General features: G+C 36.5%; 1 protein-coding gene and 1 long non-coding RNA gene across 2 annotated transcripts; one reads left to right on the top strand and one right to left on the bottom strand.

The window, feature by feature from the left end:
- Positions 1-10,699: 10,699 nt before the first annotated feature.
- On the top strand, positions 10,700-11,929 carry LOC127138406 (uncharacterized). The gene is made up of 2 exons (XR_007808762.1): positions 10,700-11,147; positions 11,601-11,929. It is a non-coding gene; the product is annotated as an uncharacterized LOC127138406 (long non-coding RNA).
- Positions 11,930-12,103: 174 nt separating this feature from the next.
- LOC127138405 (glycerophosphodiester phosphodiesterase GDPDL6) lies at positions 12,104-15,649 on the bottom strand. The gene is made up of 8 exons (XM_051064844.1): positions 15,315-15,649; positions 14,908-15,223; positions 14,510-14,791; positions 14,299-14,411; positions 13,697-14,192; positions 13,276-13,593; positions 12,562-13,182; positions 12,104-12,463 (listed from the first exon to the last, which is right to left on the bottom strand). Exons 1-8 carry the CDS (start codon positions 15,354-15,356, stop codon positions 12,177-12,179), a joined length of 2,475 nt encoding a protein of 824 aa, XP_050920801.1. The 5' UTR covers positions 15,357-15,649; the 3' UTR covers positions 12,104-12,176.
- Positions 15,650-17,010: the final 1,361 nt, after the last annotated feature.

The following is a 17,010-nucleotide window of genomic DNA, read 5'->3' as shown; positions in this document are numbered from 1 at the left end:
GTTGTAAGAAATGTAAACTCTTCTACATGCTGTACTCTGATAATTTATTTAAATATGTCGTTTGGGTAGAAGGGTGTTACATTAGTGGTATCAGAGCATGGTCAGTCCAGTCGAGTCATAATGTGATGTTTTCCCTGTTGGTCGATTAGTGTAAATGACACTGTCGATATTTAACGGTTGTAGTTGTGTTGTGCAGAGTATGGCTGGAGAAAATGACCGTGCGATTGCTGAGGCTTTGGCTGCTATGGCGCAGGCTATGCAGGCGCAGCAGAATCCGCCGGTCGACGAGTTTAAGAATTTGGGAAGGTTCCTGAAGAATAACCCTCCTACATTCAAAGGGCGCTATGACCCAGATGGTGCTCAGATTTGGCTGAAGGAAATTGAGAAGATTTTCCGGGTGATGACGTGTACTGAAGCACAGAAGGTGCAGTTTGGTACGCATGTGTTATCTGAAGAGGCCGAAAACTGGTGGGATAACACTCGCCAGAGAATTGAAGTACCAGGTGCTGAGATGACTTGGGAAAGGTTCAAGACGGCCTTTCTGGAGAAATATTTTCCTGCTGATGTGCGATGTAAGAAGGAGATGGAATTTCTAGAACTGAAGCAGGGTAACATGTCTGTTGCTGACTACGCTTCGAAGTTTGAAGAGCTGGTGCAGTATTGCCCTCACTATAATAATGCTGATGCTGAGGGATCCAAGTGTGTCAAGTTTGAGAACGGGTTGCGTCCCGAGATCAAACAAGGCATTGGTTACCAGGAGATTCGTAGGTTTCCTACATTGGTTAACAAGTGCAGGATATTTGATGAAGATAGCAAGGCTAGGACTGCTCATTACAAGAGTCTTAGTGAGAAGAAGAATAAGGATCGTGGTAGTCCTTATGTATCTCCGAATGGTAAAGGTAAGCAGAAAATGGTAGATGAGAAGAAGCCAAGTGGGGGAGGATCTTCCATAGCTGGTAAATGTTTCAAGTGTGGCGAGCCAGGCCACCGTGCTGATAGCTGTACCAAGAAAGTGCTGAGATGTTTCCGATGCGGTCAGGCTGGTCATAGAGTTACTGAATGTAAGGATGCTGGTCCGACATGTTTTAATTGTGGCGAGAAAGGCCATATCAGTTCGCAGTGCTCGAAACCGAAGAAGGCGGCTACTGCAGCTCATACTACTGGTAGGGTGTTTGCTCTGAGTGGGGCTGAAGCTCCTAAGGAAGATAACCTGATTAAAGGTACTTGCTTGATTAATAATGTTGAATTGCTTGCTATTGTTGACACTGGTGCTACTCATTCGTTTATTTCGTATGAGTGTGCGACCAGGATTGGTATGATTATGTCGTCCCTAGGCGGAAGTATGGTGATAGATACTCCTGCTAATGGTTCTGTGAAAACTTCTGTTGTCTGTCGAGGTTGTCAATTGACGATCTTCGAGAAAGAGTTCGTGGTGGATTTGGTGTGCTTACCCTTGCACCAAATTGATATTATTTTGGGAATGAATTGGCTAGAATTCTATGGCGTGTTTATCAACTGCTATAGGAAGACGGTACGGTTTTCTGAAGTTGGTGAGAATGATGAGGCAAGATTTCTATCTGCTAGGCAGGTGGGGGATTTTGTGAAAGATGAAGCTCAGATATTCGCTTTATTTGCGTCTCTGCAAGCGGATAAGAAAGTGGTGAGTGTAGATTTGCCTGTCGTTTGTGAATTTCAGGATGTGTTTCCGGAGGATGTAAGTGACTTACCTCCAGAACGTGAAGTCGAATTTGCCATTGACTTAGTACCAGGTACGAGTCCAGTGTCGATGTCTCCTTATAGGATGTCGGCAACTGAATTAGTTGAATTGAAGAAGCAGCTTGAAGAATTGCTTGAGAAGAAGTTTGTGCGTCCAAGTGTTTCTCCTTGGGGTGCACCAGTATTGTTAGTGAAGAAGAAAGAAGGTACGATGAGGTTGTGTGTCGATTATCGGCAGTTGAATAAGGTGACTATCAAGAATCGGTACCCATTGCCGAGGATTGATGATTTGATGGACCAGTTGATTGGAGCTCATGTTTTCAGTAAGATTGATTTGCGATCGGGTTATCATCAGATCCGAGTGAAGTCAGATGATATTGCGAAGACTGCTTTCCGTACGAGGTATGGTCATTATGAATACACTGTGATGTCGTTCGGTGTGTCTAATGCTCCAGGTGTGTTTATGGAATATATGAATCGTATATTTCATCCGTACCTTGATAATTTTGTTGTGGTGTTCATAGATGATATATTGATATATTCTAAGACGGAAGAAGAGCATGCAGGACATCTGAGAATTGTTTTGCAGGTGTTAAGAGAAAAGAAATTATATGCAAAGTTATCTAAATGTGAGTTCTGGTTGAAGGAAGTGAGTTTCCTTGGCCATGTGATTTCGAGTGGTGGAATTTCTGTTGATCCTGCTAAAGTTGATGCTGTATTACAGTGGGAGACTCCGAAGTCTGCTACTGAGATACGCAGTTTTCTGGGGTTAGCTGGTTATTATCGCAGATTTATTGAGGGCTTCTCTAAGTTGGCATTGCCGTTGACGCAGTTGACTAAGAAGGGTCAAGTGTATGTGTGGGATGCAGCTTGTGAAGCGAGTTTTGTTGAGTTGAAGAGGCGGTTGACCAGTGCTCCAGTGTTGATCTTGCCTAATCCTGGTGAGTCCTTCGTTGTTTATTGTGATGCTTCTTTGATGGGTCTTGGTGGTGTTTTGATGCAGAATGGTAAAGTTGTAGCTTATGCTTCTAGACAGTTGAGAGTTCATGAGAGAAATTATCCTACGCATGATCTAGAAGTTGCAGCTGTTGTATTTGTGTTGAAAATGTGGAGGCATTATCTGTATGGTTTTAGATTCGAAGTGTTCAGTGATCACAAGAGTCTGAAGTATCTGTTTGATCAGAAAGAGTTAAATATGAGGCAGAGAAGGTGGTTAGAATTACTGAAGGATTTTGACTTTGAATTGAGTTATCATCCCGGTAAGGCTAATGTAGTTGCAGATGCGCTGAGTAGAAAGTCTCTACATATGTCTATGATGATGGTTCGGGAGCTAGAGTTAATTGAACAGTTCCGTGATATGAGTTTGGGTTGCGAAGTTTCCGCTGATAGTGTAAAGTTGGGTATGCTGAAGTTGACTAGTGGAATTCTGGAAGATATTCGGAATGGTCAGCATGATGATGTCGCTCTAGTTGATCATATTACTATGGTTAACCAGGGTAATGGTGGTAATTTTGAAATTGATGAGAATGGCATCCTGCGATTTAAAGGTAGAGTTTGTGTTCCTGAGGTGTCTGAATTGAGAAAGAGTATTCTTGAAGAGGGCCATAGGAGTGGATTGAGTATCCATCCAGGTGCAACTAAAATGTATCAAGATTTGAAGAAGTTGTTTTGGTGGGCTGGTATGAAAAGAGATGTTGCTAAGTTTGTGTATGCCTGTTTGACTTGTCAGAAGTCAAAGATTGAACATCAGAAACCGGCAGGTATGATGCAACCTTTGAAGATTCCTGAATGGAAGTGGGATAGCATTTCCATGGATTTTGTGACGGGATTGCCGAGGACGGTGAAAGGTAATGATTCTATTTGGGTGATTGTGGATCGATTGACTAAGTCGGCGCATTTCTTGCCGATGAAGATTAATCACTCTTTAGAGAAGTTGGCAGAGTTGTATATTGAGGAAGTAGTGAGGCTGCATGGTATTCCATCCAGTATTGTGTCTGATAGAGATCCCAGATTTACTTCTAGATTTTGGGAGAGTTTGCAGAAAGCGTTGGGGACTAAGTTGAGGTTGAGTTCAGCTTATCATCCTCAGACTGATGGTCAGACTGAAAGAACTATCCAATCCTTAGAGGATTTGTTGAGAGCTTGTGTGTTGGAGCAGAGTGGTTCTTGGGATAGTTATTTGCCGTTGGTGGAGTTTACTTATAATAATAGTTTTCATGCTAGTATCGGTATGGCTCCATATGAAGCATTGTATGGTAGGAGGTGTAGAACTCCATTGTGTTGGTATGAGTCAGGTGAGAGTGTGGTACTCGGACCTGAGATTGTGCAGCAGACGACTGAAAAGGTTAAGATGATTCAGGAGAAAATGAAGATTTCTCAGAGTCGTCAGAAGAGTTATCATGATAATAGGAGAAAGGCACTTGAGTTCCAAGAGGGAGATCATGTGTTCTTGAGAGTTACTCCGACGACAGGTGTGGGTAGAGCTTTAAAGTCTAAAAAGCTTACTCCGAGGTTTGTGGGTCCGTATCAGATTTTGAAGAGAGTTGGGGAAGTGGCGTATCGGATAGCTTTACCGCCGTCGCTTTCTAATCTGCATGATGTGTTTCATGTATCTCAGTTGAGAAAATATATTGCGGATCCTTCGCATGTTGTTCAGGTGGATGATATCCAGGTGAGGGATAATTTGACCGTTGAGGTGTCGCCAATTCGGATAGATGACCGAGAAGAGAAGACCCTGAGAGGTAAGAAGATTGCTCTAGTGAAAGTTGTTTGGGGAGGTCCAGCTGGTGAGAGCTTGACTTGGGAGCGTGAAGATCAGATGAAGGAGTCGTATCCGACTCTAATTGCTTGAGGTATGTTTTCGAGGACGAAAACTTCTAAAGTGGGGGAGAGTTGTAACACCCCGATAAAATAAGGCTAATTATTTTATTTGAATTAATATAATATTTATTAATTTAATTAATTAATTGGAAATATTATTGGATTATTATTATTATTATTTTGGAAAATATATAAGTTGGAAGTAAGAGAAAGAGTCTCATTGTTGGGAACAGAAAAGTGTACGTGAAAGAGCAGAAGCATCGTGAAAGTGGAAAAGAGGCAAAAAGGGAAGAGCAAGAGCAGAGGTTGAAGAACGGAAAAGGATTGAAGCTCAAAGATTTGCCGGATTATCTGAGGTAAGGGGTCTGAACCTTATTAAATGATAATATGCGAGCAATTTCATGATGTATGTTAGATTGTTGATTGACTTTGGGGATTTAGGGAGATTGGGAAAGTTGGGGTTTATCGTCGTTTAAGGTTATGATGAATAAGTTGAATTAAGCTGAAATTGAATCCGTAGTTGAGAGTATTGTGAAATTCTGAGCGTATAGCTCTTACGGAGTTAGAATCGGAGGTCCGGAAGTCCTCCACGGCGGAAAAATGCGGAAACTCTGCATTCTGCCTTGTGTTAGCGCAGGAACTGCTGTTTCGTCTGCGTTAACCGGTTAACCCATGGTGTTAACCGGTTAACACTGTTACAATTTGTGAATATGTTGAGTTTTGCCTGCGTTAACCGGTTAACCTATAGCGTTAACCGGTTAACACTGTTGCGTTTTGCCTGGGGAGGTATTGTTGTCCTGCGTTAACCGGTTAACGCATGGTGTTAACCGGTTAACACTGTTCCAGTATTGACAAATGACTAATTTTTATGTGGAAATTGTGATTTGGCCTATTGTGGTTGATTGTGATGAATCCATGTGTTAAGATGTAATGTTGTTGTTGTTTTGTTGAGTTGTATGTCATGCTATTAATGATAAAGATAACATGATCATATGATGTTGTTGTTGCGATGTTGATTATGATGCATGTTTGGTGTGCATGCATTCATGAAAGGCCGATGCCTAGTGATGAACGGACTGAGTTCCAATGATGTTGTTGACTCCGGGCTTGTTGAGAGGCTTGGTTCCTTATGGGGAACCCGGATTCTATGGTGATGAATCTGGGAGTGGTGATCCTGTAGTGGTCACAAAATGGGTATACCGAGTCGTGTTGAGTCATGCATGGGTGTGTGCATTGCATATGATATGTTGTTTTGTTGATGTTCATAAGTATGTTGATTATGATGATTATGATGAGCTGCGTTGGCATGTGTGAAATATATTATGTCTATATTTCTGTCGTTATATTATTATTTAATAATGTAATTCTCACCCCTTCTGCATGTGTTTATGTTCATCTATGATGAGCAATGTGCAGATAAAGCGGAGTAGCTATTGTTGAGGTTTGAAGAATAAGCGTAGAGTTATTCTACAGAGTCGAGTCAAATGCTCTGGTCATGTGACACCGGGGATTATGGGATTCGATAGATAAATTATATTATTATTTACATTGTTATGATGACTATTATGTTGAGATGTTTTGTTGAGATGATGTTGAACAGTATTATGAACGGTTATATGGCGAACGTTAATCTTTTGTTGTTGTCCGCTGCGATGTTTTAACAAATTAAATAATATGTTTTATGTTGTGATGTGTGATGCGATAATTGTTATGTTGTAAGAAATGTAAACTCTTCTACATGCTGTACTCTGATAATTTATTTAAATATGTCGTTTGGGTAGAAGGGTGTTACACTATCCAAACCAACCTGAAAGAATTTAATTCTATCTTTCTTTATAAAGTGAATGATCAGGTTGATGAGAGAATTTTTACTTATGACCTAATTTTTTATACTACTAAGTGGGATTCTCTCCAAACCTCTGTTGTTTCAGTTATTCAGAATCTGAGGGATGCTACTTCAAAATCTATCACCTCTTCCAGCAAAAGACAAGAGCTTTTGGAAGCAAAGCTGACCTCTGTTGCTGCTACTCAACAAGTCATGGTTATCAAGCAATCTGAAATGGATGAAAGAATAAAATCTATAAATGCCAGACAAGACATTATGGGTACTGATCTTAAAGTTGTTATGGATCTTCTAAAGAAACAATATGCTTAGGACATCGAACCTGTTTTGTGTTTTTCTTTATTCATCTTCTAAAAAATGGATTTTATTTAACGTTAATATTTAAAATCATATTTGTTTTTACTTTCTATCTCATTTTCTTGTATATGTTATGCTATAAGTTATATTATTTGAGAATTTTTGTCTTCTAATAATAATTTTTTTTAATTTGTGCTCAATTGGTTGAAATTTTTTATTACTTCTCTAACAATAGGATCATTGATAAGGAATAAAATGACTATTCAATATGTATCATTGTAAAAAGATTCATATTTCATTAATTTTAGAAGAAGAGTACAAGAGGATTGATCTACATAATTTTATTTAAATCTGAATAATATCCTCGAGCACATAAATATGTCTCTCATTCTATATCACGCTCCTCAGAACCTTCATCATAGTTGAAGTAAACAATTTTCTTTGACACCTTCTTCTTCTTCTTCTTCATTATCTTCTTCTTCTTCTTCTTCTTGGGAGTCATCTTCTTCTTAGAAGCCTTTCTTACTCGGAGTGCACCCCAACAATGGTTGACCTAAAAGAGTGGGCTTCTTCAATTGTCAGCTGATGGTGCTATGTAGTCGTGTTGGTCTTCCTCACCATTGTAGTCTCTGTTGAGACGGTGACATTGGGTGCTTCAAAAGGAGTTCTCATGTTGATTAAGAAAGAAAAAAATTGGATGAAGATGTGAGAATTCAAACCGTGGAAATGTGATTTTATAGAGGATCTTAAGTGTCTCTTAAGTTGATTATGGAGGTTAATTCACATATGCTCTTTAATGATGATATGTGTCTTCTAGCGCATCATTTGCAATGATTACTTCTAATAGTTCAAATTCCTGGAAACTGAAAGATGTAAGTCTTACCGTCTTGAGAAATGGATAAAATCTTTCAAACAATCTAAGTCATTTCTCTTTCCTTTGAAAACCATGATTCATTTTCTGGAATGTGCAAAAACTATTTTATTTATTTTTGTGAAATTTAATTTTTCCCACACATTTCTTTTCTAAAATATATATATATATATATATATATATATATATATATATATATATATATATATATATATATATATATATATATATATTTCTCTTAACTTTTTGTTGGTAACAAAAATGAGAGAAAATTATGGGAGTATTTAAGAGGATTACCAGTATTTTTGAAATGCTTTTATATACATGAACCCCTCATCATAACATATTTAATGCTTAAATCTGAACATATATATTTTATGATATCAAAATAAGTTTAAATAACTTGGATAAAACTTAGGGGAGCTTACAAAACTCAACCTATGAACTATTAAACTCAGGGGAGCTTACAAACCTTTGACTCTGATGTTGTTAAGTTAGCTAAATTGACCAACCATTGTTATAAAATACATTTATTTATCATCATAAAAAAGGGAAAGATCGTTGGAACAAGATTTGTTCATATCCCTTAGGTTTTGATGATAACAATGCACTTAAATAACAATTGGGTATACAAACATATGTTCAAGCGTGCAAGACCATAAATCTTAAAGACTACTGAGAATTGACCCTACTAAAAGTATTTGTTGACAAACTGAATGTCTCGGATTTTGATGGATCAAAATGTGATTATTCTGAAGGATCAAACTCTGGTCATGATACTTCTGCCTCCGATGACAACTTAGTTTCTAGAGACCTCAGTTTGAAAAGCTTAGCCTTTGATTCCTACTCTATCCCTATAGCAGACTTATCTTGTCAACATCATATTTTGGGTAAAAGTAAACTAGAGTCCCTTAGTGCAAGGCTCAAGAAAAGTTCATGTGACTTGTCTAATTCACCCCCTCGTCTGGTTTATACCTAGTATGCAGTGGACTATGTTATTACACCTTGATTGAAGATCTTAACATGATTTGTCTTCCAACAGCTCTATCTTGAAGTTGCTGCATTTCAAAAGGCTGTCTTATGCAAATAATTTTCCAATGACTCTTTTTATCTGCCTCTATAAAAGAAAGTTGAAGATTTAAAGAAGGTTAACAATAATCAAACTGTTGGTGTAAGTCCTAGATGCCAATACTTTTGGTACTTATATCGAATTATTTATTAATCATAAAAGGCTTTTTCTTTATTATGTTTGTTTAATAAAGTCCCTAGAATAGATAGTCCGTATAATGTATCAAGTGCGACTTAATCATGAGATCCCATTAAACATAAGGACATTATTCTTAAAGTATCCGTGGTCGAGCTTTGTTGTGAAGTGGGATAACATTATAGCATTAATACTATTATGTATATAGACTGATGATCACATCTCATGGATCATGGATAAGGAGTTATCAAATCTTAAACATATGTATGAATATTAGGAGTAATATTTATACTGGATTGACCCACTATGAGAATATCATATATAATGTTATGCAAAATGTCACAATTTATTCTCATGGTGATAGTGGTGTATACCACCATTCGACCTGAAACCACTATGGACCTTAGATGTAGAGTCAAGTGCTTTATTGCTGATCAAACGTTGTCCGTAATTGGATGACCATAAAGACAATTGATGGATATTCCGCGAAGCATGCTGAGGGACATGAGTGGCCTAGATGAAATTTACTCATCCTACGTAATAGGATAAATATCTACGGGCCTAATATTGAACTAGACAAGGATGACACGGTCTATGCCTTGTGTTCAATATAGACATATGGGCAAAAGGGTAATTGTACACATAAGTATTATCACATGACATTTTTGTGTCTTGGGTAGCAGTGATGTGTTGTTAGATACCGCTCACTATTTATTATGTTAAATATGTGATTTAATATAATTACCAATATCGCGAAAACCTATAGGGTCACACAAAGGATAGATTGATGAGAGATAGAGTAAATAAGGAACATCGTAAGGTACGGTGCACTAAGTGAATTGTAGAACATCGTAAGGTACGGTGCATTTAAGTAGAATACAAAATATGGTAAAGTACTGCGCGCTTAACTGATTTTGGTATATCATAAGATATGGGCCGCATACACTTAAGTGAGTTTTTTAGCTTGCAGCCCACATAAGTGGTTCTATAAATAGAACCCTTGTGCGGAAGCATTTGACTAGATGAAAATTTCGTTTCTCTATCTCTCTCACTCAAAGCCTTCATTCGTAGCAGCTAACACTGAGACTGAAGAAATCCGTTCATGTGGACTGAGTAGAGACATTGTCACCATTCAACATTCATGATCACTCATACGATTTGCATCAAGGGTTTCAATCGCCATAAGAGATAACGATTCTATCACTGATCATGGTCATTCGTAAGGATCACTAAATGAGAAATTTTTAATTTTCGCTGCATTTTGGATCACTATTCTCCTTCACAAACATCTTAACAAAACATATTGAGTACAAACTTTGAGCTAAAGTTTCATTTGTTTATTAACACAAGCTCTTAAGATTTCTTATCTTTGCATATCTTAGAAATCTTCAATGTTACGAAACATTGTGATTGTTGCAATACTTCTATACTTTTGATTGTGTATCAAAGTATAATTGTTATTATTTCTACTAAACTGTCTGTTTAAAGTAGGTGAAGTCTCTTGCCTGTATGCTTGAGCAGTAAAGTCTCTTGCCTGTGTGCTTGAACAGTGAAGTCTCTTACATTTGTGATTAAGCAAAAATATCTTACAGGAATGCTTAAGCGGAAATCTCTTTCTAGATTGATTGAGCAATGAAGTCTCTTTTTAATTTGATTCTTTATTAACACAAATTAGAGTTTTTTTATATTTATTTTGTTTAATTTGTAATATTATTTTATCTTTACCTCTTTAAGCATGTTGTTTAAGGTCTCAATTGTTTAATCTTATTTATAAGTCTGATTTTTTTTGTACTTATTTCATTTGGTTTGTGGTCTCTTTAAAGTTTTCCTTTTGACACCCAACTTAATTCATTTCTCACGAATATTAAAAACAAAAAAGGAGGTATGGAAAACAAATAAAATTCTGAAAAGTAGTCAAAAGAACAAACGTAACCAAAAAAAAAAAACCGTCTAACTTTGTGATGAAAGAAAATGTGCGAGGGATAAAATTGGAAAATAGAAAAAGAAAACAAAGTTTGTATAAATCTGAAGATAGAGAGATTGTGGAGTAGATTAGGGTTTTTGCAGCCACACTCCTTTTACAGAATGAGATAACATTTCTCACTGCAGATTTCCCCAAAATAATAATAATAATAATAATAATAATCACAATTCCACGCAACCTTCGCTTCTTTCATATACCCTCTTCTCTCTTTCTCTCACTCTCAAGAGGCAGTGACGATCGTTTTGGAGTGTGGATCTAGATGGATGGTTTACCGGCGCGACTATGCTTGCCGGTGGCGAGGCATTCGGTGAAATTGACTATTTTGTCCTTTTTACCGATTAATTGCAGCCATCCATGGCGGCGCCTATCTCCGGTGGCCGATCTCATCTTTGTACCAAAACTGAGCCTCAAAGTAGATGAAACCCTAACGTGAACTGAATCGTTTATTTCATTTATTGGATTTATCTTAACATGAAGTTAGGTAGAGGTGTATGGAGTGAGAGATGTGAATTCATGTTTGGATTATTTTCATTGAATTTTCACTCCCTCATTCCATATATCATCTAACCAACTTAGTGTTAACTATTATTTCTGTTTTTATTTTCTTCATTAACAGTAATTAGGGTTTTAAATCACCATGGTTTTATTTATGCGGATGCATGTATGCAGATTAAATTGTTTTTATGTAGTTTCTGATTCAGAATTTAGTACCTTTTTCCCAAATAGTTTCTGATAATGTTTCTACCCCAGTTTTCATTTGATGGGTTGAAACATGATACGATTAGTCAATTTAATGCTTGAACTTTGTAAGTAAGAAAGGCTTGTGACATTGATTACCTTGTATTGTTGTTATATGTATTTTCAGTTTCCTTTGACTATGAAGTAGAAGTTGCATGAGTGCTTGACATGGGAATTGCGATTTTGGGAAACTACTGGGAGGTTGAAGATTCAAGTTGTCATGCTGCCAGCAATTTTAACAAGGATATGGCTATTATGAATTTGCTCGGTTGCGTGGATTGTAGTCTAAGTTCTATTTTTAATGTATCCATTGTTGTCAAGATAAGATTATGCTGTTGAGTGTTGAATTGTTTATCAACAATGGTTTTGTTTTTATCATGTACATTGTACTACTAGACATAACTGTCTCTATTGTACCAAAAATATATGGAGTAATATATTTTCCTTTTTGGTTCAGTTAAATCAGATTCTGAATTTGGTGATATCAATTGGTGTTGATGAATATTTCAATATTTCTCAAATCTCAGTTATAATAATCCAAACACAGACATTGTTTTTTGTTTCTTCTTAATAATTGTGTAGGTGAACTTGTGCCATATGTGCATTCTATAGTACAAATTGAGAGAGATATAACCAAATGCTAAAACATATTCAGAGAAAAATGGTCTATCCAAGATGGTAACAATGCCCCAATTGAATGAAATCAATGACCAGCATAAAGCATTGCAACCACCAAAACTGCAACTAAGGTGCTACAAGAGTTGACACCAAATGCCCTTGCACCTGAAGCAGGTGGAGGAGTAGTTGCAGCTGCAGACTCGGGTTTTGTCAGGTTAATCACTTCAGGAAGAGGCGGATCAACAACTTTTGCAACCAGTAGTGGTACAGGAGGTTCTGCTGCTGGTTTCAGTTCATTTGGAACAGAATCCAACAGATCACCAGGTTTTGATTCTACAGGGATACGCGACAGAAGATCGCTACACGGACTTCCTGCAAAATTTTAAAACGGTTTTTAAAAATAGCTTCATAGTAAGTAGATTATTTGCTTGGATTGATTAAGAAGGCTAAAAATATTGGACTTTACTTACTCATATATCTGGATGCAGTAGCTGGAAAATCGGTCACGATGCCGTCAACATTGACGGCCTTAATGTAAGTAGAAATCTCAATATTAGGGTCTGACCAATAATCAAATGCCAGCGACAAGTATTCGTTTTTGAGAGTATGGACGAATACTGTTACGTTTAAATCTTTCAACACTTTAACAGCATTTGTTATTCTTATCAACAAGGACTCAGATGATTTGATAACAGAAAGTTTGTGGAGATTTACTGCGTCCGCGTGCTTCTTAATTTCTGCTGCTGTTTCCACTGGTATATCGTCTATTATATCTTCAATGAGCAAAACCCTTTTGTAAGATGGGATATCTTTAAACTTGGATAGGACCGAAGTGTCGTCTGATTGAATGAAGACTTGCTGTGTGGTTTGCTTGTCAAAGGTAGCATTGTTCAAAGCTGTGGTGACAGCACCTACAATGTCAAGACCCTTCTTTGATGCAAGGTAAGCAGCATTCGGTATGTGGATCAAAATGCCAACAACTGCCTTTGTCTTTGCCAATTCCAAAAATTCAGGAAGGGTAATAAATTTACCACTGTTCTTATTTGCCGGGTTTCTTTGAAAGTCGTTGCCTTGAGAGCTGACAATTTGAGCTGGAACAAGAAATTTATACCTTGTAAGTTTATTGTTGAACTCGTAGAAGTTACTACTAAACTAATTCTGAATATTTCTAAGGAAGTATTTACGTTTTAGTGTTTGAAGCTCGGTCCATGTAAGATCAAAACTGAAAATTCCACTTTTTGGTTGAATTTCTGGGACAACGGAAGATCGACTTATGAATTTTGTTATTGCAGTGCTTTGTAATGTTAGATCTACAGACTCTGAACAGAAGGCAGTTCCATCTTTTGTCATTTGAACTGAGCAATCTATGATGTCAGTGCCGTCGGTTATAGCTTGCTGATAGGCTAGATCAGTGCTGCCTGGGTACATCCCGCTTGCTCCGTTGCTGCTTATGATTAAAGTTGGTCCTTTTTTATGCGCGGTGTTGTTTTGTGCGAAGCACTCTGTAAAACAAGGAAATTGTGAAAAAGGTTTCAAGGGTGGTTTTGCTTTTTAAAAAAATAAATCATGAACTAGAAGTTGGAGATTTCAGATTTGTAATCTCACTAATGGCATTTGAGGCTGTAGCTGGGAAATCAGTGACAACGCCGTCAACAGAATCTTTACTGTCGAAAAATTGAAGGTACTCAGCAGTTGGATCATAGTTATAACTGTAACTGGAAAACAAATCATTAGCAAAACCAGAAGCATATACTTCTAGTCCTAACTTATGTGCATCAGCTACTAATGTTGTTTGAAGTCCCAAATATTTGTCTGGTTTAACAGGCCATATGAAATCTTTTGGGACCATGATGCCTGATGCAAATGATTTGATTGTCAAGAGATCCTTTACTATAGCGCCGTATGGTCGTTTTGTTGACGGTTCGACGTCTATCGCGTTATGAAGTTGAAAGATGACTTTAGTTATCTTGGGTGTTTTCCCAGCGATACTCTTTAAGAAACCGATATCTGAAGATGAAACAAATGCAATTGGACAAGCTGCCAAAATGTCTAGAACATCTTGTACTGCTTTTACTCCGTATTGGGTGTAGAATCCTGCATTCTGCAACAAAGAAAAAGCTCGATTAGCATGCAACACATCGATGAAAGAAATGAAATAATGCACTGTGTGCGTCATGATTTTAAATTTCAGCAGAGATAGAGAGAACCTGGACATTCAGCCAAAACACGGGTGGTTTTTCGTCGTTAAAGAGAACATCAACATTAAGAACTGATTCGATACCATCGTAATAACTCGGTCGAGAAAATATGGACTGAATCACTGGAGTTCATAGCAAAGAGAAACTTTTGAGTTCTTACTTCCAATGCTCAAATAAGCGGATCATATAGATTATCCTAAGAAATAAATACAAGACTCACTTGTTACATTTGAGTCCATCTGAGCACTATCATAATCTATAGAAAAGTGTCCTTTCACCTCCTTTCCATTGATATTGTAAACTTTCTGCTTAGGATCAAACAATGCAACAGCGGTTGCATTGTCAAGGGTATCACCAGTTACACAAAAGGCACCTCCATCATTTGTCAGCTGAAGATTGCACAAGAAAATGCTTATGTCTTTTGATGTTGAAATTGCGTCCGGAATACCTTCCGGATAAAGTCCCGAAAAACCACCGCGGGCTATTACAGCCGGTTCATTCCCTGCAAGCGTTGTGATAACAAAAATCAATACATGTCAAACATTACTAAATAGCGTCATTATACACGACAACATAGCGTGCTACGTCGTAGATAAACAAAGGTTTAGGATTACCAACCACTTAATGTGGACCATTTCTTGACAGGAATGTGAGCTTTATGTTTGTGTTTATGTGGAATGGTAGGTTTTTGTGGAATTGCGGGATTTTGTGGAATTGCAGGATTATGAGGAATTACAGGATTTTGTGGAATGGCAGGATTGTGAGGAATTACAGGATTTTGTGGAATTGCAGGATTATGAGGAATTACAGGATTTTGTGGAATTGCAGGATTGTGTGGAATTAGAGGATTTTGTGGAGTTGCAGGAATTTGAGCCAATGTTGAATGAAAGAACAAAGAAAAGAGAAACAAGGTTGTAATCATTTTTTGATTTTCCTGTGACAAGACAAAAAAACAAGAATATGAAACAAAACATGAAACATTAATTAGAAAGAAAAGAAAAACATTATTGTATGCAAATGTATACCCAAAAAAGAATGATCATGATATGTCGTTGTTGAAATGGCATTCCCTATGACAGATTTTTGTGAGGAAGAACCTCAAGGGAATGTGAGGGAAAAAGGGAAGCAAATTGGAGAGTAAAATTGAGTCAGAAATATGAATGATTCCATTTCTTTCCAACCTATGTTAAGGCGTAGAAATAGCTGGTCAGGATTTCATTTCAAAGGACAGCCATTAACATCATCATTTTTAGAATCTAATTTTTTCCATTGTCAACTGATTTTGGTTACTCTTATTTTTTCTTTCTTCTTTTTTTAGAACTCTTCCATTTATTTCAACTGTTCATTACATGCAATTGACTTGTACATTTCTGGCACTTTCTTTTACAATTACAAATACAAAACTTATATATATTCAAAGATCTAAGTGTATGTTATTAATTGATTTATATTTTTTAGTTTTTAAATAATAATAATAATTTTAATATACATTAGTTTTATTTTATTATAAAATTTTCATTCAAAATAAATGTTTATTTTTCACTAATCAATTATAAAATTATAATATTTTTTTTTTCATTTTTTAAATAAAAAAAGTTATTTTAATTTGAGTTTGTGTAAAAAATTTACACAATAAATATTTGTAACTAAAATGTATTATTATTTTAATATGTAAAATTAAATTTTGAACATTTATAATATATTAATGATGTTTGGCCTCATTATATAAAATAAATAGGAAAAATATTTTTTATTAATAATTACATATAAAATAAGAAATAAGGAATACATATTTATTATTGATAAGTATAAAAAAATATAAATCCATATTTATAATTGATATTTTTTTATTGATATTTACATAAGAAATAAAAATAAATATTTGTTATCGATAAGTATAACGAAATATAAAATCTATATTCAAAAGGATCACATACGTCGGAATGTGCAATTTCGAGTATGCAGGAAAATCTCATTGACATAATCGAAACGAAAGACTTCCCAGACTACTTTCCGACTAGACAACCTTCACAGAATTTGTCGGGCATCTCAAGATTTGGTATACCAATTACCATATATTGAATGATCAGTTGATTGAACTACCTAAAATTCAGATGATCAAATCTCAGATGCCACAATCAACTATTTTTATGGCCGACAACTGTTTTGAGACATTGTACCTCAGTCGAACTAATCATGGTCTTAAATGTTCTATTCTTCGACAAAGGAGTTTTCAAGACCAAGTTATTCTGGATGTCGAAAATTTTTAAGGCTCCATCCTTTATAACCACTGAGAACTCCTTTTCGATCAGTTGTCAAACACTTAGCAGATTGGACTTCATTCCAGGGACATAGAGTACATCTTTGATCAAGACCTCTATTACTCTTTTGAATAACTATGTTACCAGTACCTTCAGCTTGCAACGAGCTATTATTATCAAGTTTGACCTTGCTCTTCTTCGACTCGTCGAAATCTACTAACCATATTTTTCGATCAATCATGTGATTCGAGCAGCCTGAGTCGATGAACCAGATCTTGGATTCAAAATGCTCATATGCAACTGCAGCCATAACCATTATATCATCAGAATTATCTGAATCTTGACGCACAAGGTTCGCTCCTCCTTCCTTGCCTTTTGTTGATCCATTGTCTTTCCTGTACCAATAATGCTTTGCCAAGTGACCCAACTTTTTGCAGTTATAGCACTACACACCTTTTTT

This window comes from Lathyrus oleraceus, chromosome 4 (assembly GCF_024323335.1).
Source record: "Lathyrus oleraceus cultivar Zhongwan6 chromosome 4, CAAS_Psat_ZW6_1.0, whole genome shotgun sequence".
NCBI classification, from domain to species: Eukaryota; Viridiplantae; Streptophyta; class Magnoliopsida; order Fabales; family Fabaceae; genus Lathyrus; species Lathyrus oleraceus.
Note: the sequence above shows the minus strand (reverse complement) of the source record. Positions and strands in the feature narration are given on the sequence as shown.